The 25,937-nt window shown below is 43.1% G+C and overlaps 1 protein-coding gene across 1 annotated transcript in view; it reads right to left on the reverse strand.

Annotated features, from left to right (window-relative positions):
- Nucleotides 1–4,803: 4,803 nt before the first annotated feature.
- The window catches only part of LOC147886937 (uncharacterized), a 61,140-nt gene continuing 40,006 nt past the window's right edge, over nucleotides 4,804–25,937 (reverse strand). Inside the window, exon 4 of the mRNA XM_087394976.1 lies at nucleotides 4,804–4,934. Within this exon, the coding sequence (XP_087251102.1) occupies nucleotides 4,839–4,934 (96 nt within the window). The 3' untranslated portion in view covers nucleotides 4,804–4,838. The remainder of the gene's footprint in view (nucleotides 4,935–25,937) is intronic.

A 25,937-nucleotide genomic window follows, 5' to 3' on the forward strand; every position in this document is an offset into this window, starting at 1 on the left:
CCACACAAGATGATAGAAAAGGTCAAAGACTTGTTGTAATTGTTGAAATCGACAACCCTATAGGTTATATAGATGTTGGGAAAGGTACTTCACGATTCAAGAGATGGTTACGCCCAAGAGCCAAGAGCCAGCATCGTTTTAAGCCAATACCAAGAACCAATGATGTCTTTAGCTAGCACCTAGAATCCCAAAGACCATGCTATGGCAAAACCATCCACGAATCAATTGGGGAGAAAAGGATCCAAAGCTTGGAAGGGCCAAGCTTTCACAAGCTACCAATCCCCATAGTTAGCTTGGAAGGGCCAAGCTTTCACAAGCTACCAATCCCCGTAGTTTGTTGCATGGCAGCTCGCCATGTGGCACAAAGGTTCTAACCCTTCTTGAACCTTAGAGATCAATGAAGAAACCCAACATTTCCCATTTAAACCAAGTAGGGGAAACAAAACACAACCAACTACAAAAGATTGATTAAGAAATAAAAACTCTAAAAACTCCACCACATCATAATGTTGTCATCCACACAAACCTAAAGAGAAATGCTGAAAAAGGGCTTCTACATAGAAATGATAAGCTATCATAAGCCAAAATCTTCAAAAGGCAGTCATCTTCCAAGTTGATAACCAATGCTTTTGATTGTACTAATCCTACAATTTCTTCTTGTCCATCTTTGCTTTGCCATTCAACTCTTTTCTTTTCATATCAAAAGCCTTCTTGTAGCAAAACTTGTCAGTGTGCCCCTCATCCACAATATTGACAAGCAACACATCTCTTACTCCCATTGACTTTTGGCTTTCACTTTTCTTTGACAATTTATGATGGTTCTCCATTTGGCCATATAGATTCCACTCTCCGTTTGGCCATATAGATTCTGTTGTCCTCTTCTCACTCAAGAGCATTGAGAATGTTATGGAAATCAAGTGAATCAAAATCCACTCTCAAAATTGTAACAAGGTAGTGGAAGACTGGATAGTAAGATGGCTTTGGTCTCATCATCTGCAATTCGTGCTCCCATTGCCTGTAGCAAATGCCTCATCAAGGATTGCATATGCTCAAATGAGTAGCCAATGAATCACTATTTGCCATATGAAGCCACAATCTCTTTGAGCACCACTTTGGAATTTTTTACTTTAGACCAAAGTGAATTTCAAGATGTGCAAGTTTTGAGCAACAGCCTTAGACACGTCAACATGATGGAAATAATCCACACCCAAAGCTCTACCTAGAAGACTTAAGCCCTTCTCATTTTTCAGCTCCCAAACTGAATTTTGTTAGTGTCTTGATTATTTGATGGTTCCTTCTCATACCTTGAGACAACTCTCCAAAGACCTTTCTCCATAAGCAATAGATGAACAAATAATCACCATGATGGAAAATTCTTACCATCATATGCTACCACCAGTTAGAAGAAGACTTAGATAAGTTCATCACAACCATGCATTTTGCAATATTACAAGTTGTAGACAAGGTACAAACTTTAGCCATAGAGGCTTTACAAAGATATTGATACCCCAACACACATGCTAACAGAAAAGCTCAAAGACTTGCTGTACTTGTGGACACCAATGACCCTCTTGGTTATACAAATGTTGTAGAAGATACTCCACCCTTCCAAGAGATGGATATAGCCAAGAAGCAAGAGCCAACATGCCCTTAACCAATACCAAGAGCCGACAACTTCTTTATATAGCAAAAGAAGCTAGCACCTAGATTTTCGAAGACCACACTGTGATTCTCACGAGAGAAAAACCATCCACGAACTGACCGAGAAGAAAAGGATCTAGAACTTGGAAGGGCCAAGCTGCCAAAAACTACTAGTCCACGAAGTTTGTTGGATGGTAGCTCACCATGTAGCACAAAGGTTCTCACCTTTCTAAACTTTATAGATACTACACACCCCCCCGACAAGATTTACCTAAGAAGACCAACAAACTCATCAAATTTTCTTGTTTGGGACTTTAGGATGATAAAGATCCTACATGTAATGAATGTCTTGTAGCAATTCAAAACTTGTGAGCTATATGTTTCAAGTTAGGATTTGTCTAGTCAACCTTGTGATGTGTTTGCTTTTTACTTATGCTCTTCATTTGTCTTTTTTTTATCATCTTTAGTTTTGAAATGTTTGTTAACTTATTGCCTCCTAAATGGGCTTTGCCTATGTAATGGAAGAAAATTAATGTATGCTAAGACTTGGTAGAGTGTGATGAAGATTGTTGATGGGTTTTGACTTTTGTTTTTTGGATTAGGTACAAAAGTTGCTCAAGTTGTTCCATCAATTCCAAACGAGAGTGTTGCATTTTGAGATCTTCCTCAAAGGGTGGTTTCCTTGCGTCATATGGAGGCTCCACCCAAGATTGATTATGTCATACTCTTGGTAGTCTAGCCAACGAGGAGGATTCTCTGAGAGACAAGACAGGAGAGTATATAGTCTTGATCCATTCATTGAGAGTTCTTCAAACTATACTGGGTTGGATAACCTTGGAGAATTAATACAATCTATGAACTTTCATAATTTTGTATACAAACACATGCTAGAGAAAATGCAATGCAATATCTATAAAATAAGCACATACAAGTAAATTCTAGTATAATCAAATAAAAAATGTGAACTTGATAAAGGATTTGAAACCAATTTTTTTGGATTATCATGGTAATGATAAAGAGGATTTGCAAAAAGAGATCTTGGAAAGAGAAATACTTAATGCCACATTGAAAGCATCCAAGCAAGGTCTATAATGCATATTAAGATTGTTAACACCCAAGATGGCCCTCAACTCTTATATGACCTAGATCATTGAGGTGTTGTGCTATGCTCTGTATATCTGAGGTCCCAGAGTCCAATGTAGAATGGTGGGGCCTATGGTTGGACATGTTCCTTAACAACATCAAGAGATCACATGTGTCATCAATGAGAGGAACCCCACACTGACTAGAGACCATAGAACTTGAAACCTTGATCCCACCATCCAAAAAACAATAAGAGACCAAATAGGACTAGCAAGCTCTAGTCCTATTCAAGACACGTGTATTGTGGCATCACCACATCAATCCACCTCGCAACCCCATGGATTCATTCCACAACATCAAGCCACCTCACGATGCCCACATGTTTGGCTCACCTTAAATATCCACACATTTGTTTCAAAGACACCAGCATGTCCCATGGGACAATAGTCAAGCCCGTATAGAGCTTAGACCATTCATGGATGATATATGATGTATACAAGATAACTCATACTAATTTCGAGTATTTTTATTTCTATGTCAAAGCATGGTACATTTTAAAGGATTCTAGTTCCCCTATACTCAAATTTGGGCATCTTTGGCCTTCTGCAAGTCCTCTCTCTCTCTCTCGATAATCGACTATTCTCCTCTCTTTTTTGCAAAGACGTCACCATATAATAGGTCCACAACACTATACAATGCATATTCAAATGAGCCAAATATTGTATCAATCCTAGACAAGCATATAAGCACTATATAGAGGAATGTACACACAAGCACTATATAGAGGAATGTAAAGCCAACCCCAAAAAAGTCTACAATGTGTGTGTGTGTGTGTGTGTGTGTGTGTGTGTGTGTGTGTAACTCTTAATGGAGATAATATATATGTATATGCATGGGTGCATGCGTGCGTGTGTGTGTGTGTGTGTGTGTGTGTGTGTGTGTGTGTGTGTGTGTGTGTGTGTATGCATGTGTAACTCTTAATGGGGATAATGATTAAACCCTACATCTAGCTATTACAAATAAATCATGTAGTGCACCTTTAGGGAGATTGTATAACTCCATCATCAAAGACGTAGGTTTAAACCTCCAAAAATAATCTTGATCTCTGTGCATGCTCCATTTTATCCACAAATATCAATTCATATCTTTGGAATAGGGTAAAAAACCTATCTAGTACTCAACGAATGGGAAAATTTGTTATCATCTATTTTGTGTCCAAATTAACTAATTATGGCACCTTGAAGATATGGAAATTTTATTTTTTGCATATGATTCAAGAAGAGACATAATAACATCCCATCATGTTGCAATTTGTATATAAACCAAAGAAAGATAGGGAAGATGTGGACAATCACACTAGACATAGTAAAAATGTAAGGTATAGTATTGTAGAATTTCAACTGGTTATGGTCATATATATTCCCAAACTGAACAAATACATTGAAAGAAATGAACCTTCATGAGACATAATGAGGATAAAAACACATAGGAGAATGATAGTTGAAAAAAGATTCAAAACTAATGTGTATGCATATAACAAAGGGCCTTGAGAGTCACAACCTTTTATCATACAAAATAAAATTCCATATGTTACTCTTTAATGATTTCAAACCCATGTAAGCATAATGACAAGAAGAACTATCATACTTGTTTCATCATTATCAATGACCACCTTTAAGCCTAGGCATTACACATATTGTAAATGCAAAAATTGCATAAATACAAGGAAACCCACCCAAAATGCCTCCAATTCGACCGAGAGTAATGTCAAGTTGTAGTTAACAAAAATCTATAGTGATTTACCTTGAGTAAAGGCATGCTATATTTCATTGGCAATCTGATTCAAAAGCAACAATAGATCAAGGGAAATTTACAAAGATTAGGTCCATAACTTTGTTGTAGCGTTTAAACTTGTAAGCAGGATTATAATTTAGCTCGTTTTTTGTACTAGAAAGTATATGCTTTTAATATTGGGATGAGATAAGCAAGAGAATATATGACAAGGACATACACATTTATTTACTTTCTTTGCTAAAATGTCAAATTGATCAAATATAAAGGATTTAAATTATTTCTCATGTGCCCATTTATGTTCATAGTCTATTATGACTATGTCATACATATGGAATATCCGTAGTTGTGCCTAGTATTTCAAAAATTGGGTCTAACTTTGAGATATTTGCCTTAAAAGGTTGGACATGCTTGCAAACCTACATGAAGGTCAATAAACTTTAGCAAATATGTAATTTATCACTTATACGATTAAGCAAACACACATGCACACACGCATGCACACATACCAAACATTCTTTTAAAGATGATGATTAGACACGTTGAGAAGATTAAATCCATTCTTGCATTTCAACTTTATATGGCAAACCATATGCTATATAGGAAAATGACTTCAACACATAATCATTGGTGCACTATTCATGATTATTTTCCCCTAGTTATATGAGGACAAGCCGCAAGCGTCACATGCATAAGCAAGAATCAAAAGTTAGCCCCATAAATTTAACAAAATCAATTTACAAAAGGCCTTACAATATAACACTATGATAATATGAAAGCTAATTAAGATTTGAGAATTCCATCATGCGAAACATAAAAATTTTAAAAAAGACATGTTTTTCCTTATGTGGACTACTTCCTAATCACGAAATGTTAAGAACGGAACCAATTTGAGAACATAGTAGACCATGTGTAGGCTAAATGATAATGAGATATTACCTCGCTGTTCTAGTTTGTAAACAACAAAATAGATAACATCAATGCAAATATATTAGAGCTATAATATGATGGTCTAATTGAAAATTTTTGAGTCATAAACTTGCACATATCAATCCTAAGATCCTCGAACCTTTCACCCCTTTTAAAACAATGCAGTCATTGATATTCATCAATAACTATTCCAACTCCTGAAAAGAGGGTTCAATCTTATAAGATCCTCTTGAGACCCTCTCTTAAGGCTCTAAAATGGTTCTAGTTTCAAAAAAAAAAAGGTCAATAATTTATTTTAGCCATATATATGATAATCAATTCTAGAATATCAAAAATGAGTTGTGATATGATAATTCAAATTGGGAAACAAAATTCAAAATAAATATTAAATGATTCCAAAGGCTTGGAGCTAGCACTAGGGAACAACGCAGAGGCCAGAGCTATTAGCCAAGGATTGATAAACCTAGGGGTAAGCATACACTAGGACAAAATTTTAAGGGGTTAAAAGCTTGAGAACAGTTTGAGTCGCACGCTATTGTATGCATCATCTTTATTTTACCATGCCACGGTATCCCTGCAATTTATTTAAATGCCTCCAATCAAGGGATGCCTTATCTCTTTGTGATGAGAATCATATTCTCATCAAAGCTAGGGAGAGAGATCAATACACAACTAACTAACTCAAGACTAACCTGGAGATCACTCAGAGGTGTTTACAACATCCCAAAGAAAGAATAGATGTTACAATCATCTTAGTATGAATGGTAATGATGAAGAGCAATTCCACAACGTTTATATAGAGAGTTGCTTAGATACCCAACCAACTACGTTAAATATATAACTTTCAAAATAGTAGAATATTAGTTGTTAAAAATCCTCATAGGTCTCATTTATAAAGAATACTAATGAAACTAGTTCTAAGGGAGCTTCATAGGTTATTTGTGTGTGTGTGTGCGCGCGCGCACTCGTGCATGCATGCGTGTGTGTGTGTGTGTGTGTGTGTGTGTGTGTGTGTGTGTGTGTGTGTAATAACAAGACGTATATGTGAGCTCTCTCTCTCTTTCTGTGTGTGTGTGTGTGTGTGTGTGTGTGTCTGTGCCTGTGTGTCTGGTGTGTGTGTCTGGTGTGTGTGTGTGTGTGTGGGCTTGGAGAGAGAGGTGATCAGGTCGTGAGAGCGCCGTACAGCTCCCCCTTCTGCCCGTACACTTGTACGGCTGCCGTACAGGTGCCGTACGTCAGTACGGACAGCCCGTACGACCAGACTGCTTCCCCTGCGTAACCTGTGTGATCTCGTTTCAACCCTGCGTGTGAGTGCGTCGATACCGTTTTTCCTTTCCAAAGCTTTATTCTGTGCATCCGTACACTTCTGCCACCCTCCGTACATTTCAGTTTCGTTTGCCCTCCGTCAGCATCTCGTTTTCTCGCTAGCAACCCTGCACGCTCCTCATCCGTACATCTGTACAGCCGCTGTACGACGCCCGTACGTCTGTACTTTTTCGTACAAAGCCTAGCCTTCCCGTACAGTCAGAATAGTTTTGGGGTTTCCCTCCGCTGTCTTCCCTAGAGGTGTCTTCCGCCAAATTCTACCTATCCCTTTGCTCTCTCCTTACCAGTTATACACTTCCTCTTCTCTCTTGTGGGCTTCCTCTGATATTCCTTTGGGACTGGTTTTTTTGGCTTTCACCACCCTTTTACAGGTACTTCATTCTCAAGCTCCTTTTCTTACCAAGTCATGGCAGAGTATTCATATGAAAAAACATTTCAAAAGGAGCACTCGGCTCCCTGCAAGAAGCAAAAGCAGGTTGAGGGTCAGCATGACCCGATGCATGACACGCTTGAGGCTCAACTAGTATATGATGTGATGCATGAAGGATTTGCAAATACGAGAAAAGAGTGGAAAGACTCGGTTCCTTCAGTTGGCCTCATGGTTGAGGTCGATGAAATTGTGGATCCAGTCAGAGAGTATGCCAAGAATGCAGTCATATTATTCTTTCTAGGCCGGATGCCACCTGCTGCAGAGATAGGCAACTGGTTGACACGCACATTGGCTGGCTCTTTTGTTCGTAAAGTACACTATGCAGCCAGGGGCTTTTTCGAGGTTATCATGGTGGATGAGATCCACAGACAAATGCTTTTGGAACATTCACCTCTCTTTTTTGGGCAACAAATGGTGCATGTCTTGCCATGGTCTCCCACAAGGGACTTTCAGGCTTTAATCCGCCACAGATGCCCAGTCTGGGTTGAAGTTGTTGATTTCCCCCAATGCATGGCCTCACTTTTGCCTAAAATTGCAGCCTCTTTAAGTAAAGTGGTCTGCCCACCACAGTCAAATGGCAACTCAAACAGATTTTGCATTCTCTGGGATACTGATAATCCCACACCGGACTCTTATTCAGTCACGGTGAATAATGTGAACATGGGAAGTGCATTTTATAAACTCAAATGGGGTTTATTTACAGGGGCCTGTTTTGAATGCAGAAAGTTTGGACACATGGCTTCACAGTGTCCACTGAATCAACATAAAATGCCTCATGTCACCTTGCCAGTCCACATGCCTACTAAAGATGCTCCTACTCCAGTTGCCAACAAAAATAAAAGCAGTAGACAGCATTCTGGGAGTCAGGATAAAGGCAAAGATCCAATAGCTACCAATGCGAATCTCACTTCACATTCACCTCCTGCTACTCAATCCTTGCCCAAAGGAAAGCAACCTTCAACTGATGGCTGGCAGAGCCCAAGAAAAGTTATTTCTGCTCCAAGAATTCCACCCCCCCGCACTTGGAATGGTGCATCTTCTAGCGGAAACACCCCAGAGATCAATACAGAAATTGGGATTACATGGGCTGCAGTAACAGCCAGCAGAACACTCTTCCCTGAAGAAGAGGTTGCTGCTTTGCTGTCTACTTCTTAGGCGACTACTTCTTCTCAGGGGCGAGGCCTCGACCCTGAGATAGAAATGCAAGGCTGACCTCATACATTTTGCTGCTGTACATAGTTGTTACATTACTATAAATATCTGTATATATGACTGCTCACATCACATGTTTTACACTCAATGTCCAGGGCATGTGTGACAGTAGGAAATGGAAATCTGTGTGGCTGTACATCAACAGATTTCAGCCTGATATAGTGGCATTACAAGAGCACAACCAACATATTTATGCAGGCAAGACAGGACACTACTGTGGATATGACATTTTCTATGTTGGGGAGCACTCTTTCTCAGGGGTTGTCCTTCTAATCAAACATGAGCTTCAACCAGTCATTGCATTAAATGACGACAAAGGCAGATGGCTTGTTCTCCAATGCATTATTAGAGGAGAGGTGTTTGAATTTGCTTCAGTTTATGCACCTCAGTCATCTCGAGACAGAACTGCAATTTGGGATGCTATGCAACAATACCCGTGGAGATATCATGCTTACATATGGGGGGATTTCAATAATGCTCCACAATAGGGAGACAACACTTCCAGCCATGATCATATGTTATCTCCTGAAAGGCATGCATGGTCTCAACTACTTTTGCATTTGGATCTGGTTGACCTTTGGAAGGAATTGCAGCCTTTGTCACCGGGCTACACTTTTCAACATAATGCTCTTTCCGCTTATCAGGCACGACTGGATCATTGGTATAGTGTCGCTCCCCAACAAAATGGGGATTTCGCATGCAAAATGTGGATTGACTATGCCTTTGTGCATTCAGACCATGCACCACTATGGCTGCGGTTATCTTTTCATAAGATGCCAGATGATAGATTGCCACAAAGGCGACATCTAATCATAAACAATAGTTATTTGCAACATGCTGAATTCAAGGCAATGGTTACTGAAGCAACTCATTGTGTTTCCTCTAGCAGCCATCTTCATGCTAATGATGCCTGGGCTTCTTTTATTTCTAAAATGCAAATGGTGATTAGAGCTTATGGCAAGTCTTACATGAAGACTCTGAGGGAAACCATTGCTCAGGCCAAGTCTACTTGTCAAGACCTCATTGAACTCAGTCATCATCGTTCGTTGTCCATGCATGAGCAAACCACACTATGTCAGGCCAGACATTGTCTTAAACTAAATGATCATAGGAAACTGGCAAAATGGGAGACTAGAGCAAGACAAAGAGCCTTTACAGATAAAGGTTGCTCTTCCAAAGAATTTTTCAAGAGTTTGCATCAAAGGAGAATCAAAACAGAAATTTGCAGAGTGCTTATGCCCGATGGATCATGGACTACTTCACGGTCACAGCTTGCCTCTGTTTGTGTGCATCACTTCTCTCAGCAATTTGGCTCTGCAGCGCCTCCCTCGCAACAGGTTTTGCTTGCACGAAATTTACTGTTGCAAAATGTTTCTCCAATCATTTCCCCTACTCAAGCTTTGGAATTGGAGGAACCCTTTACTGAGAGGGAACTGTCAAATGCGATCAAATCATGTGGCAGATGGAAATCCCCCGGATGGGATGGTTTAACAGTCGAGTTTTTTCTAGCATACTGGCCTATTTTGAAGCATCCATTACTATATATGGTGAATGCTGCGTGGTAAAATCAGAAAATGCCAGACACATGGAAGAGAGGCCTTGTTAAACTCCTTCCTAAAAAACAAATTTGTGAGTCTTTGGCAGACTGGAGACCTATCACTCTTATGCCCGTAATTTACAAAGTCACTACCAAAATGATTGTTGATCGGCTAAAGGGGTTTTTACATGATGGGTTGCATCCTGCGCAATATGGCTTTGTCCCGCGTAGGCATATCACAGAGAACATTGCTAATGCCTACATTGGAATTGAATATGCCAAATACACACAGCAGGATGTTTTGTTATTGCAAGTTGATATTGCCAAAGCTTTTGATACAGTTCAGTGGGATTTCATTTCATCGACTATGCAGGCTTTGGGTTTTGGCACAAAAATGCAGCAACTCATTAATTGGCTATATCAAGATAGTGAAGCTGCCTGCAACTTTCAGGAGATATTTCTCCATCCTGGACTCTTGCTTGCTCTGTCAGACAAGCTTTACTTTTTGCCATAGCCACTCATCCACTGCTTCAATATCTGGATCACCTCTTGGACACTGACCAGCTGCACGGTTTGGAGATTCTTGGCAGTCGCAGCATGATTGCTCAGGCATATGCTGATGATTCATTCTTTACTCCAAAAAATACTCGAGCTGATCTGTCCATGATTATGCATGCTCTTTCTACATATGGATTGGCTGCTGGCCTTCGGGTAAATTTTCAGAAATCAAAATTGCTGCCTTTACATGCACATGACTGGCACAACCTTCTGTGGCCTGGGGAAATTGTCCCCGCTTCTCAATTCATTCAACATCTTGGTTATCCTCTAGGCTGGGGACTCACCCGTTCACAACAAATTGATTGGGTGCTAGTAAAGTTAAGGGCAAAACTTGAATATTGGAAGCTTGCAACTTGGCCATTACATGTTCGTCTGCGAATTACACAATCCATTTTCATAGCATACATACAATTTTATCTACCTCTCACTATGTTCACTAAGGCAAATCTGGTTTCATTTATGTCAACTGTCATGGAAATTTTCTGGCGTTCAAAACATGGCAAGAAAAGTCTCAGATTACTCTCCATGCATCGTCTCTGTTCTCCAAAGATGCACGGGGGTCTGAACATTCTCAATATTCAAATGCATTTACTTGCTCACAGAGGGAAAATGATGCTGCAGTTTATACAAGGAGATCAGCCTTGGGCTTTCATGATCCGCTCTCTCTTATTACATCTTCATACATCCGCTTTTGGGAATTGGCAGCCTACTCAGTGGGATTTTTTATTTGGCTCTATCCAAGGCAAGATCAGAGGATGCCCTTTTGTCTCTTCTCTGCTTCTTGATTGGAAACACATTCTATCCCACTTGGAATGGCAAGGCAGGGACTCTCTCTCGGGCAACTCTTTGAGGGTAGAGAATCTCTTTTGGTCTAAAGTATTCCACCCACCTTTGGCCATACAAGAACCCCGACGTTCTTATTTTCTCTCCTTCAAAGGCATTTCATCTGTGGCGGATGTACTTCAGGATGATGGCACAATTCTATCTTTTTCTTTGGATGCTCGCAAATATGGCTTAGGAGCTCATTATCGTCCTTTATGGCATAAAATTTCAGCAATGCTCCAACCGTATTTGCCGGTACCTCATTTGGAAATTCGGCATCGGCTTTAGGATTGGATTTTATGCTTTGCTTCCTCATATGTCCGTCCTTTGAAGCTTTCACATATCACAGTGTCATCACTGTAGTGTTATTACCTCCACCTTGGATTTCCAACAGAGCAAATACTGTTTGGCATATGGATCGTCCAATGAAGTGGTGGAGAAAAAGGCTGCGTCTCCTTTGGCATTACAAAGTCTCTCTTCGACAACAGCTTTTCCTATGGCGAGTTCTCCTTGGCATTTTTCCATCTGGACAATTACTCGCACACAGACATATTACTTCAGCTGTTTGTCACAGATGCCCGCACTCTATTGAATCAGTGTTCCACATCTTTTGGTCCTATCCAAATACTTCTGATCTCATTGCTCTCATCAGACAAAGGCTTCGACAACGATTTCCTACTATTACTTTTGACAGATTTTTCTGGTTGTTTGGCTTTCATCCACAAAGACAAGGTTTTGATTTATTTTTTGTATGGGTGCGATATTGGACCCTATGGACTTTATGGATGGATAGAAATCATAGAGTCTTTGGTGATCCACTATTTTCATCCTTTCTTTTTTTCAAACGATCTCTGCAACAATCATTCTACGATTGTTTTCAGACTCGTTTGATTGATCAAGATGTGTATACAGCTTATACTGAGATCTTTAGTTGAGTAGTAGCTACTTCGTTTTTGAAGTAACTATGAATGTAATTATTCTACAGAAATAAAAGATTTCTTCCCACCAAAAAAAAAAGTGTGTGTGTATGTGCATGTGTGTGTGTGTGTGTGTGTGTGTGTGTGTCCAGCAAATGATCAGACTTGCAATTCATCCCCTGCCTTTGCATGCCCAGGAGGACATGGATTATGCTTGGGACAGTTTTGTCTCTCGTATGTAGAATGTCATTAGGGAGTATTGTTAGAAATGACCCAACAGAGGATACACGCAGCAGAAGACTTATAATAATGCCCAGGAGCTCACACAGTGTGCGGTGTGGGTGTGGAATCACAGACTTCTTTACTTATGTGCATACAATAGGTGTGCAGACTCATCCATAGACAATGAACCAACCAGATAGAGAAACCACCAAAAAATATATATTTCCGTCCACAAATATGGACACAATACAAAAGAGACAGATCCAGAGTCCCACCAATGATGTGGTCCTCTGATTTTACCACAAGGTCCTTCTCATATCTGCTGGCTATCTCTAGACTCGAGCCCGCGTGCTCCACCTCGAGCGTAAGTAGACTTTCCGTCTAGAATGATCCTCTCCACCTTGCTGTCTGGAAACCAGCCTAGGTGGGCAGCCTCTTGCAAGCTAGGTCTGCAGCACAAGGTACTTCTTTCTCCTCCTGACTAAAGGCCCAAAGGTAGCCCTGCTGCTGCTCCTTCTGCTGGTGGATTGGCTGCTCCAGATGATGAATGAATGAGGCTAAATGGCCTCTTTATATAGGCCCCAAGGGGGCTGGCAAAAAACCGACCAGCCTGCTACAGACTGGCCGACCAGTCTGTGGCTGGTCCAGCCCTACAAGGGCACACCCCCAGGGCTTTTGGCCCACACTTTCAGGGTCCTTTGGCCCTCCTTTCAAGGCAAGTATACAGCCTATAAAAGGCCTGCCTCCTGCCCACTGACAGCCACTTTTCCTGCTGCAGATCTGGGCCTGCACTCCCTGCCATATCTGTGCCTCTGCCAGACCCTCTTCCCAGCCACGTGTCCTGCGCCGTACACTGCTGATGTCATCGCGCCCTGCCAGGTCAGATCTAGGGCTTGCTGTCCCCACCTTCTGCTCCTTCCACAGGTTCCGTCCTTTGCAGCTTTCTTCTCTTGTGAGGTGCTGCCCATGTGGCAGCCCCCTCTCTCTTTCTTCTCTGGGCATCTTCTGCCCTAGGTCTCCCTCCCCCACGCTCTCCTCATTTGGGGGCTTACAGATGGGGAGGTGACCTTTCCAACACCCCCTCTCACTGGCACATCTCAGCCCAATGCCAACACGTCGATGAAGATGCTCCAGTAACTTCTTGGTCGTAGTCCTCTGGAACCTTTCGGTGTCGAAATCTTTTCCTGGCTTTTCATCCAGTGGCTCCTGCTCCACCAGGTCCGGTTCCACTTTCGCACACCATCCTGGTACACAGGTCCATCTTTGGTAGCACCTCCTGGCACCACCTTCAGTCACGTTCCTGCCTCTGAACTTGAGCAATCCAGCCGTCACGATCTTCCAATCGTCCCCCTCATAATGAGTGAACAACCTGGAGTCTTCCAGGCACCATGCTCTGAGGGTCTGTTTCAACCCGTCCTTCCTTTGGCAAGGTCTGCAACCAATGAATATTGCCAGATAACCTGGACCATGAACTCTTGCTGAGTTCTCAAGCAGGTACTCTTCTGGCTTCAGTACTCTTTGTCCATCACCTTCTAGCTATCTGCGTCCAAGATTTGAGGAAGCACCAATACTTCCCCTTCTGCCTTCGAAGAAGGCCAATTCCTTCCAATCTCTTATCACCTGAGACAAATGAAGAGCAGAGTCTCTCCACAGCATGCTACAAAGGCTCAAATGCAGAATATCAAATACATACCAGACTGTTGTACTGCCTGAATGTTCGCTCTAAAAGCAAACCCTGTACCTCAATGAGGCACCCGCCAAGATCCTGTGTAATCCTGTAATGTCCCCTTCTGAAGTCCAGCATCCATCTGACCATGAGACCCCAGGGCCTTCCATGGAATCCACCCTCGTGTCAGTGTCAACAGCCACACACCTGGAAGATACCAAGCGCTCCATGCTGTCCTTCACCTTCCCAAAGGCATCTGACTCCTCGTCAACCCACATCTCTATGTCAGACATCCTTACTGTGATTTCTGGATCAACATATCTGACCTCGGTAACACTCGGTGATGTCACCAGGAACAACTCTTCAATTACCACATTTGCTTTGGTCTTTCCCTCTGAATCTGAGTCAGACTCCTGTTTGTTTTTCTGATCCGCCTTTTTCTTTCTGCAATCCTTTTGCAAAATGTTCGGGCGTATCACAATAGAAACACTTCTTCTTGTGCTTCCTCTTCGAAGTCCCCTCGTCGTCAGAGTCGTCTTTATTGGACTTGCCACCGTTAGGCTTGCCCTTTCCTTTGCCAGCAGAATCCTTTGCTAGCATCGCCTTGTCGTCTTTGTCCTCGTTGTAGAGCTTCTCCCGAGCTTCCTCCTGTAGCAGTAATGGACACAACTCCTCAAACGTCAAAGGTTTGGTCCTCTGTCCTGCTGTCACAACCGTAACAAAGCTTTTGAAACTCCGAGGCAATCTCCTCAGTACCATCAAGGCCAGATGGCATGAGTCTGTCTTCTGACCAATTGCTGCCAACTGATCCCGAACCACCTTGACCTTCGTCAAATGGCTATGTACCGTATCTCCTTCTTCCATATCAAGATTGTAGAGTTGATGCTGAAGAAGCACGATCCGGGAGGTATTGTCTGTCTCGTACAGATCTTTCAGGGTGGCCCACGCCTCTACTGACGTCTCGGCCAGCTGGATATGCAGAAGAACGGAGTCCACCGTAGTCCCTATGATTATTGCCAGGGCATGGAAATCTCTTTCTTCCCAAGCTTCAAGCTCCTCTCTGTCTACTGCCATGAGTACCTCCCCTTTATTGTCCACCATGTCCTCCGGCTTCGACTCCTCTCCCGTGGTCAGCTTCCACAACTTCCGAGCCACTAAATGACTCCGGATCTTCACTTTCCAGATCGGGTAATTAGTCCCGTCCAGGTTCCCAGACTCTCCAAAATTAGAAATAGTGAAAGAGAGAAAACTGGAGGAGGAGGAAGGGAAAGCAGGGGCTGAAGAGGCTGTAGAGGTCGACATCTCTGCTGTTTATACCACACAGCAAAGTCAACCAAACTCAATTTCAGTAAACCAGAACTCTGAACGCACCTGACTGAACCTGAGTCACCCTCCTTCTCGCAAGGGCACAATCCTCCATACGTGGAAGTCGATTCCCTACAGCTTCTGAATCAGGGTCGTCCTTCAGCAAGGTCCCTGCCTTCAGGCTCCCACACCTGTGAGCCTCCTACTTGGGCTCTAATACCATGTTAGAAATGACCCAACAGAGGGTACACGCAGCGGAAGAGTTATAATAATGCCCAGGAGCTCACACAGTGTGCGGTGTGGGTGTGGAATCACAGACTTCTTTACTTATGTGCATACAATAGGTGTGCAGACTCATCCATAGACAATGAACCAACCAGATAGAGAAACCACCAAAAAATATATATTTCCGTCCACAAATATGGACACAATACAAAAGAGACAGATCCAGAGTCCCACCAATGATGTGGTCCTCTGATTTTACCACAAGGTCCTTCTCATATCTGCTGGCTATCTCTAGACTCGAGCCCGCGTGCTCCACCTCGAGCGTAAGTAGACTTTCCGTCTAGAATGATCCTCTCCACCTTGCTGTCTGGAAACCAGCCTAGGTGGGCAGCCTCCTGCAAGCTAGGTCTGCAGCACAAGGTACTTCTTTCTCCTCCTGACTAAAGGCCCAAAGGTAGCCCTGCTGCTGCTCCTTCTGCTGGTGGATTGGCTGCTCCAGATGATGAATGAATGAGGCTAAATGGCCTCTTTATATAGGCCCCAAGGGGGCTGGCAAAAAACCGACCAGCCTGCTACAGACTGGCCGACCAGTCTGTGGCTGGTCCAGCCCTACAAGGGCACACCCCCAGGGCTTTTGGCCCACACTTTCAGGGTCCTTTGGCCCTCCTTTCAAGGCAAGTATACAGCCTATAAAAGGCCTGCCTCCTACCCACTGACAGCCACTTTTCCTGCTGCAGATCTGGGCCTGCACTCCCTGCCATATCTGTGCCTCTGCCAGACCCTCTTCCCAGCCACGTGTCCTGCGCCGTACACTGCTGATGTCTTCGCACCCTGCCCGGTCAGATCTAGGGCTTGCTGTCCCCGCCTTCTGCTCCTTCCACAGGTTCCGTCCTTTGCAGCTTTCTTCTCTTGTGAGGTGCTGCCCATGTGGCAGCCCCCTCTCTCTTTCTTCTCTGGGCATCTTCTGCCCTAGGTCTCCCTCCCCCACGCTCTCCTCATTTGGGGGCTTACAGATGGGGAGGTGACCTCTCCAACAAGTATGGCAACTGGCACATGAGTAAATGGAGGAATGAGGTTAAATGGGCAAAAAGGACAGCACAACAATTGACTGAATTTTCTCAATTAAGGCCTCTCTGATTCAGAAAATGATTCCCTTTCACATGTTCAGATTAAATTGACTGTTAATGATCAAAGGAAATTGCACAAATGGCAGATTAGGGCAAGAATGAAGCCCCTCATGGATAAGAGCTGCTCATCAAAAGCCTTTTTCCAGGGCTTGCATGCTACTCAAAAGAAAAACTCATGTCTAAGAGTAAGGAAGCTAGATGGCTCTTGGACGCACTCTTTCTCTGATCTCCAGAAATTGTTCTCCGCTCCTGGTCCCCCATCAAATCAAATGACTGATGCTACTGAATTTCTCCAATATGTTTCTAAAATAGTGGAAATGGATGATGCTCTTACCTTGGAGAGACCTTTCACTGACACAGAACTTGATAATGCATAATTCCACCTCAACAAATACAAGTCCCCTAGCTAGGATGGCCTTACGGTGGAATTTTATATTTCTTTTTGGGATGATTTGAAAGAAGTCCTCTTGCAAATGATCAATGTTGCCTGGCAAGAAAATCAGTTGCCGCACTCTTGGAAGCATGGCATAGTCAAACTTGTGCCCAAAAAACATATGTGTGACCATATGTCAGATTGGAGGCCTATTACTTTACTGCCTGTAGTTTACAAACTCATTACCAAAATGATTGTGCATAGGCTTCACAGGATACTGGATGCGGGACTTCATCCTCATCAGTATGGGTTTGTGCCGTGAAGACAAATCCATTACAATATATCCAATGCCTTGACTGCAATTGAATATGCTAAGTATTCGCATCAAGATGTCCTTCTATTGCAGGTGAATATTGCTAAGGCATTTGACACTGTTCAATGGGATTTTATCTCTCAAATCAGGACAAATTTGGGCTTTGGTCCCAAGATAGCAAATGCAGTTTACTGGCTTTATTCTGACTCTACTTCTCAATGCATTCTTGGGGGTCATCTGTCTCGGCCATGGACATTGGGTCGATCAGTTAGACAGGGCTGCCCTCTTAGTGCTCTCTTCTATGCCATTGCGACCCATCCCCTTTTGATGTATCTTGATCATCTTACAAACACAGGACAGATGACTGGTCTTAAAATCCCTGGGGCTGCATCTTTTTTAGCACAAGCATATGCTCATGATTCCTTCTTTATGCCACAGAATTCTCCTCGGGAAGTTCACATGCTTATGACCACTCTTTCATTGTATGGCTTAGTAGCGGGATTGCATGTCAATTTTGACAAATCTAAATTACTTCCCCTGAAACAATGTGATTGGCATTATATTCTTTGGCCAGGTCAGGTGGTGCATTCCAAAGATGTAGTCAGGCATTTGGGATATCCCATAGGATGGCATATCACCAGGAAGCAGCAGCTAAAATGGATCTTCCAAAGACTTCAACATAAACTAGAATACTGGAAGATTTCTACTTGGCCTCTTCATGTCAGGCTCAGAATAGTACAGTCTATTGTAATGTCCTATGTCCAGTTCTATTTGCCTTTGCTGCATTCATCCTCCAGGGATATTTCAGCCTTTATGTCTCAAGCTATAGAGATGTTATGGAGGACAAAAACTGTTGTGAAAGCATTGAGACTGATGAAGATGGAAATGGTGTGCTCCCCTAGGATGCATGGTGGACTTAATGTCCTCAATATAAGATATCATGTGCTTGCAAGGAAGGCAACTATGCTGCATACTTTTTTCCGCCAACAACAGCCATGGACTTGTATGCTAGCATCCATGTGTGTCAACATGAGGACTTGTGCTTATGGTCATTGGACTACTGATCATTGGGAGGTTGTCATTGGCAGATTTGTAGGGAAGATACATGGCTGTCCTTTCTCTACTGCCCTGATACTTGACTGGAAACAAGTACTTTCTAAGGTCAAATGGGCTCCTGATAATTGCTCGGGGACAAACTCAATGAGGAAAGAAAGTATTCATTGGAGTGCCATCTTTGACATTCCACTCGCTTTACAGGAACCTGTTCGGGCATACAATCTCATGAAATTGGGAATTAGATACATACATGATGTGGTAGATGATCAAGGATATATCTTATCTTTTCCTCAGGCCACTGCTTCCTATGCATTGGCTAGATTGAATCCCATGGTTAGTGGGAGACCCATTTGCAATCGAGGATATCAATGGTTAACTAGACTATCACATCGCACATGCTGGACCATCTGAGCAGAGGTGAAAGAAAAAGTGGTTCATACAATTCATGGAAATACCTACAAGCTTAAATGCCATGGAAGCACTATAAATGCAACCGCAACATTAAAGCAAGTTCATCTTGTTCCTCTTCCTGCCTTAACGTCCATCAAAGCCTATAGGCTTCTTCAACCTGCTCCATGAATTCAGCAATATGCTAATTCTCTGTGGCATATAAGGAAGCCCCTCTCATGGTGGCAGAAGAATCTCGGGATGTTATGGAAGTGTAAAAGACTTTTTCTTTGGAGATGTATGAAAGGTACATTGTCAGTGGAGGTCACACTTGCTAAACGTCGCATTGCACCATCCACATGTTTAAGATGTCAGGCTCCTCAGAGACTGTTCTTCATTTGCTTTGGCACTGCCCGTGTACTAGGATCCTCCTTAGGAGAATTTCACATTATCGTCGGATCCGTTTCGCGAGTCACAGATTTGGGAAACATTTCTGGCTCTTTGGCAGATTTATGAAGTCTTTGTCTCAATACTCACTATTTCTCTCTTGGGTGCGATATTGGGCTCTTTGGACAATCTGGAGTGAGCATAATTTGGCATACTTGGGTCGGTAGATCCACAAGTCATATGAATCTTTCCGAGCCTCATTGCGGCAATCCCTATATGATGCCTGCCATGAGGGTGATATGGATGCTTCTTGCATAGAGCTTTTCTTTTTATGTTTCTGATCTTTGGGATACTCTCCATTTCGGAGACCTCCCATCATGTAAATTTATGAGCACATAATTATACTGCACTAGATATTACCCAAAAAAAAAATGTGTGTGTGTGTGTGTGTGTGTGTGTGTGTGTGTGTGTGTGTGTTGAGGCTCTCTGCTTTTGATTTCCTGTTGAGGCTCTCTGCTTTTTTGAGACCCTCATGTAAATTTTGCTGATAATATGATCATGGATTTACCAAAAAAAAAAAAGTGTGTGTGTGCGTGCGTGTATAATCATGGATTTACCAAAAAAAAAAGTGTGTGTGTGCGTGTGTACTTGAGCACATCTTGCTTTGGGATTGTGACTCTGTAATATAAAAGATAAATATTTTCACCTGTTCCATCATCAAAAACTCAGTGTAAAAGATGGTTACTATTATGGATGGATATGTAAATCTTTATGAACTTGCAATCCCATTGTAAGATGAGAAAGATCTTATGACTTATGGGTTGTTTTGTTGTGTAGGCATCCTCCTGGCTTGAGGACATAAAGGTTTTAGGGTATGAAGACCCTTTACCAACCCCTTCACTGAAGGGTCAAGCAATAGTGAACATGTTTAAGAAGAACATCCATGAATTGCCCTCAAATCTCAAGAGATCCTAGAACACCTAAATTCAAACACAATGATAATGATGCAATTGTCTTCCAATGTTGGTGAAAATATTTGATCAACTGGTTTGACCTCCATTGATAAAAAATTATCAAGCTAATCGGCTTGAACATGGGATTATGGATCCTCTACACTCTTACACTTTAACTCCTATTCGTGGATCCTCAATGGCCCAAACTTGAGGATAATACTGAGGACCATCAATTTTACACTTTATTACTATAGGGAAGTAGTCCCCACCCATACACAAGGGGGAACTGCTACCCTCCTTGTGTAATGGTGTGAATAGATCTCCTTGCGGGTTGCGGTTTGGTGGGAATTACACACTTTTTTTTTGGGTGATACACACACACACACACAATTTGTGTGCACCTTTGTGGAGAAAGTTTGCATGCCTTGGGGTAATAACATTGAAATTGGAACACATGGTGCCAATAATGGAGCACAGCTCCCACTACACTTGTTTTCAACCGCATGCTTGAAAGGAAAAAATTGTTATACCCATGATTGGTTAAATTTTGAAGGCTAAAGGTTCCCCTTTTGCAACCTTCTCCTTGTACCCCTTTCCTTATATCCTTTCTTTTCTCATTGAGCCTCTCCTCCCCTAGACCTTGTGTCCTCTATTGGTCCTCTTCATGCTTCGCTTACTTTGAGCTCCCTCTCCGCTTCTAGATGCTCTAGTTTCAAATGGAACTTTTCGTCACTCTTTTCTTTTGTTAGCCTTTGTTGTTGCATGTGGTTGGAGCGGTAGTCTGGGTGTTTCAGCTTGGGATGCATTGTTTGGTGAAGTTTACACGGAGCTAACGGATGGCATTTCTCATCTATCGGTTCCAAGTTATATTCTTCTTTTTACTCAAGCTCTTGGGGATAAAAATGTTTGTTGTAACTGATGTTTGTTTTGAACAGCCAGCCATGGGCTTTTATGTTCCTTCTACTTTGGCTTCCAAGTTGGGCTTCAATGGTAATTGTGGATTCATATTCATTGGTTTACCAAACTTAGACCAGTGTTCACTATCCATTTTTTGGGGGAGACGGCCGGAAATAATTAACCTCTAGGCGAGGTATCCGAATATGACAAACATTACATGATGAGTCCTCCAGCTTTGAAGTAAAATATCATTCATTTTTATCTCTCTCTGAGGTGTATTACAGCTGGCTCTATGTAGTTCTAATTGATTCTTGTCAATATGCCTTTTATAGTAAAAGGGTTGCGAATGAAAAGATAAAGTAGAAGGTTGCCTCTCTTTGAAAGTGCCATGCTTTACCCTTGTGATTCTTGACATGTGATGCGTTATTGATTAAAGTTTTTCTAGAAGCGCATGGTTTATAGATGTCAACTAAAGTACCCACTGAGTAGCACAAAAACGTCTTCCTAGCTATTTTTTGAAAAAGAAAAGCTTTTTATTTAGGCCTCCCTCTATTTGGCAGCATTGACTGATAGTCTGCAAAGGACTTCAGTTTGGAAAGCCTACAATGTGGACCTATTCTTGCATTATTTTCTAGCTCCATGGGTACCCGAGCTAAGTTTCTCCAGGGTCCCTGCAGCTGCTGCTAACGCTGCCAAACTACCAGCTGCCATATACCATCAACAGAATCTCCAATGACAGAACTTGCCCCAAATCCACAGGTTGGTACAATTGCCAGCTCCCGCAACGTGTCCTCGGGCACCTCCATACAGACAAGGGCCCTTGGCCTCATTCACTCCATCGTCACAGTCATCTGATCCAATTTAGGCTATCACAAACTGCCACCAGGACCTCTATGCTGTGAACAGCCGAGATCCGAAACGGCCAACTCGAGCTCACTTGACCACTGGATGGCAATCACACCAACACCTCACTGAACAAGAAGATATCAGGAGGCACTCTTACCTCCACAGACCTGATCTATGAACTGCTGAACCGTCGGATTGGAAGCTAGTTAAACACTACTTAGGATGAGAAGAATCTGAGTTGAAAATGAAGAATCTAATGTCTAAAGATGTACATTCTATATCTGTATGATGATGTATACTTTCATATACAATGATGCAGCATCTGTTAAAACTAGCTAAGCTTCCACCTAATAAAGCTCTAATATTATGCTATACCATGCAGTAGACTGCTTCCAGATTTATCAACACTTCCGTATCTAATTAATGATGATGTATGGAATATTAATGTTAGACAGCCAAGTTCGGTCAAATCTGATACCAAGGATGTACCCTCGATGTACCTCACATCTGCAGCCGACTGCTGCTATGTCTGGCATCAAAATGGGCTGTACTGCGTGCATGCTCTTCTATATTCTGCCTCTCCTCCTGCTCTGCCGTGTGCTCTTTCTGGACCTTCATTGGCTTTTACTTGGCTAAGAGGATTAAGAGCCTATGCCCCCTTATTATAGCGAAGGGGCTGGTCTGCCCCTGTTGGAAAGGTCACCTCCCCATCTGTAAGCCCCCATATAAAGAGAGCATGGGGGAGGGAGACCTAGGGCATATGCCCAAAAGAAAACGTGAGGGAGGGGGCTGCCACATGGACAATACCTCACAGGGAAAGGACACCCAAAAGGGGCTGCCACATGGGCATTACATGAGCTGCCATGTGGGCAGCACAGCAGCCTGGCAGAGGCGCTTCAAGGCCTGTGTGTACGGGCTGGAACAGGCCCCTAACAGAGGCGCACAGGAGGCGGGACAGAGGCTGCATGTGGCGCAGCAAAGGCACACACGTGTGGGCAGAACAGGGTGCTGGAAAGGGGCACAGCAGAGGCGGGACAGACCAGCAGAGGGAGTCGGCCAAGAGAGAGGCTGGTTGGGCTGCTTGGAGGCAGCCAACCAGGCCTTATATAGGGCAGACCAAGGGGGCTGGGACCCTGCCTTGAAAGGAGGGCTAAAGCCCTACAAGTGTGGGCCTAAGGCCCCGGTTTGAGAGCCCTTAAAGGGCTGGACCAGCAGCAGACTGGTCGGCCAGTCTAGTCGGCCAGAATGAGGCTGACTGAGTCGGTTTTTGCAGCAGGCCCTGGGCCTATAAAAGGAGGGCCTCCAGGTCCTCATTACTCGTTTTCTGGAGCAGCCTTCACACAAGCAGCAGGAGAGTCTTCTACCCATCTTGGAGCCTATACTTTGGAGGACCAATAGACCTAGAGAAGCTGCAGACGGAGCTTGAAGGGTTGCGCACCTAGGCTGATCTATAGGTAACAAGGTGGAGAGGATCATTCTGGACAGAAAGTCTACAGACACTCGAGGTGGAGCACGCGGGCTCGAGTCTAAAGATAGCTGGCAGATAGGAGAAGTACCTTGTGGTAGGATCAGAGGACCACACCATTGGTGGGACTCTGGATTTATCTCTTTTGTATTGTGTCCATAGCTTTGGACAGAAATATATTATTTTGGTCTCTTCTATATTTGGCTGGTTCATTGTCTGATGCACATTAAGTTAAGAAGTCTGTGATTCCACTCCCCACACACACACTGTGTGAGCTCTTGGGCAATTCTATCAGTCTTCCACTATGCGAACCCTCTGTTAGTTGATTTCTAACATGGTATCAGAGCCGAAGTAGAAGGCTCACAGGTGTGGGAGCCTGAAGGCAGGGACCTTGCTGAAGGACGACCTTGATTCAGAAGCTCTTGGGAATCTACTTCCACGACTAGAGGACAGTGCCCTTGCGAGGAGGAGGGTGACTTAGGTTCAATCAAGTGCATTCAAAGTTCTGGTCTACGGAAGGTTGGGTTCGTTCAATTTTGTTGTGTGGTTTAGCAACAGAGATGCCGATCTCAGAAGCCTCTTCAGCCCCTACTCTCCCTTCCTCCTCCCCAGATTTCTTTCTTTCACCATCCCTAACTTCGGAGAGTCTCGAAAACTGGATGGGACAAATTACCCGATCTGGAAGGTAAAGATCCGGAGTCATTTAGTGGCTCGGTCTGTGGAAATTGACAGCGGGAGTGGAGGCGACACCGGAGGACATGGGGGACAAACAAGGGAAGATACTCATGCCAATAGATGGACAGGAGCTCAAAGCTTGGGAAGATAGAGATGCCCGTGCCCTGGCATTGATCATAGGGATTACAGCGGACTTTGTGTTGCCTCACAGCCAGATGGCTGACATGTCAGTAGAGGCATGGACCATTCTGAAGGATCTGTACGAGATAGACAACACATCACGGATCTTGCTTCTTCAACATCAGCTCTACAACCTAGATATGGATGAGGGAGATTCGGTACATGACCACTTGATGAAGGTCAAGGTGGTGAGGGATCAACTGGCATCAGTTGGTTAAAAGGTGGACTCGTGCCATTTGGCCTTGATGGTACTAAGGAGGCTACCTCAGAGTTTCAAAAGCTTTGTTACAACTATGACACCACGACAGAGGACCAAACCTCTGACTTTTGAGGAGTTGGGTCCATTAGTGCTTCAGGAAGAAGCTAGGGAGAAGCTCTACAACAACGACAAAGATGACAAGGCGCTAGTGGCGAAGGACTACATTGGCAAAGGAAAAGGCAAGCCTAACGGTGGCAAGTCCAAGAAAGACGACTCTGATGACAAGGACACTTCCAAGAGGAAGCAGAAGAAGAAGTGCTTCTATTGTGACACGCCACGTCATTTTGCGAAGGACTGCAGAAAGAATAAGGCGGATCAGTAAATCAAAAGAAAGGAGTCCGCCGACTCAAATTCAGAGGGTGATACAAAAGCCAAAGCAAATGTGGTAATCGAAGAGTTGTTCTTGGTGACATCTCCGTGTGTTATTGAGGTCAGATATGCCAACCTAGAAACCACAATGATGATGTCTAACATTGAGATGTGGGTCGACAAGGAGTTAAAGACCTTTGTGAAGGTGAAGGACAACATGGAGTGCTTGGTATCTTCCAAGTGTGTGTCTGGTGATACTGACACGAAGGTAGATTCCATGTAGTGCCCTGGGTTTTCATGTTCAGATGGATGTTGTACTTCAGAAGGGGACAGTACAAGATTACACAGGTATTGGTATGTGCAACACGGACTTGTGAGGGGCTGCACAAGGACAGGAGGAAGTCAATCCTTTTTAGAATTCAGCTGATTATTGAACTCTTGCTGTATATTCTATTTCAGCAATGAAGTACAAGTCATGAATGTCTTCCCAAGTACAACTAGAGCCCTTATACAGGTATGGCCTAGGGTAGTACAAAGCAGTATTGCTTATGGGATTACCTCCTAGGATGCCACGTGGCAACTTATGGTATCCCCTAAAAAAAGAAGAAAACACTTACAAGCCAATAAAGGCCTTTCTACTAACTTTTAGCCTAAGTAAAAAGTAACCCTCTGTTACAATCCTCCCTCCTCAAATAGAAATTTGTCCTCAAATTTGAAAAGGCTGTAACCTGGACATACAATGCTCCTTGTAAACCTGAACAGCTCAATTCTGGTCATATCAACTGAACAATGAAGTTTCTCAGTCAAATACCTCCTTGTAGGCATGCTGATCGGTAAATGGATCATATAATGTTCCCAAGAAATCAAGCAATCGGGTGGAAGAGCTATGCTGTCCAATATAACAGATCTAATCATATAATCCAGTGAGAGACATGCTGATCTGAGAAAGGATAGTGAATGCTGGCTGCAGCATGTCCATATATGCTATATAGCAAGAGAAAATCAAATCTGCTCATAAAGACTCAATTTTGGCCATAGAATTCAG

Source organism: Dipteris shenzhenensis, chromosome 23 (assembly GCF_047967505.1).
Source record: "Dipteris shenzhenensis isolate YYH24624 ecotype China chromosome 23, Dip_SZ_1.0, whole genome shotgun sequence".
In the NCBI taxonomy this organism is placed as follows: domain Eukaryota; kingdom Viridiplantae; phylum Streptophyta; class Polypodiopsida; order Gleicheniales; family Dipteridaceae; genus Dipteris; species Dipteris shenzhenensis.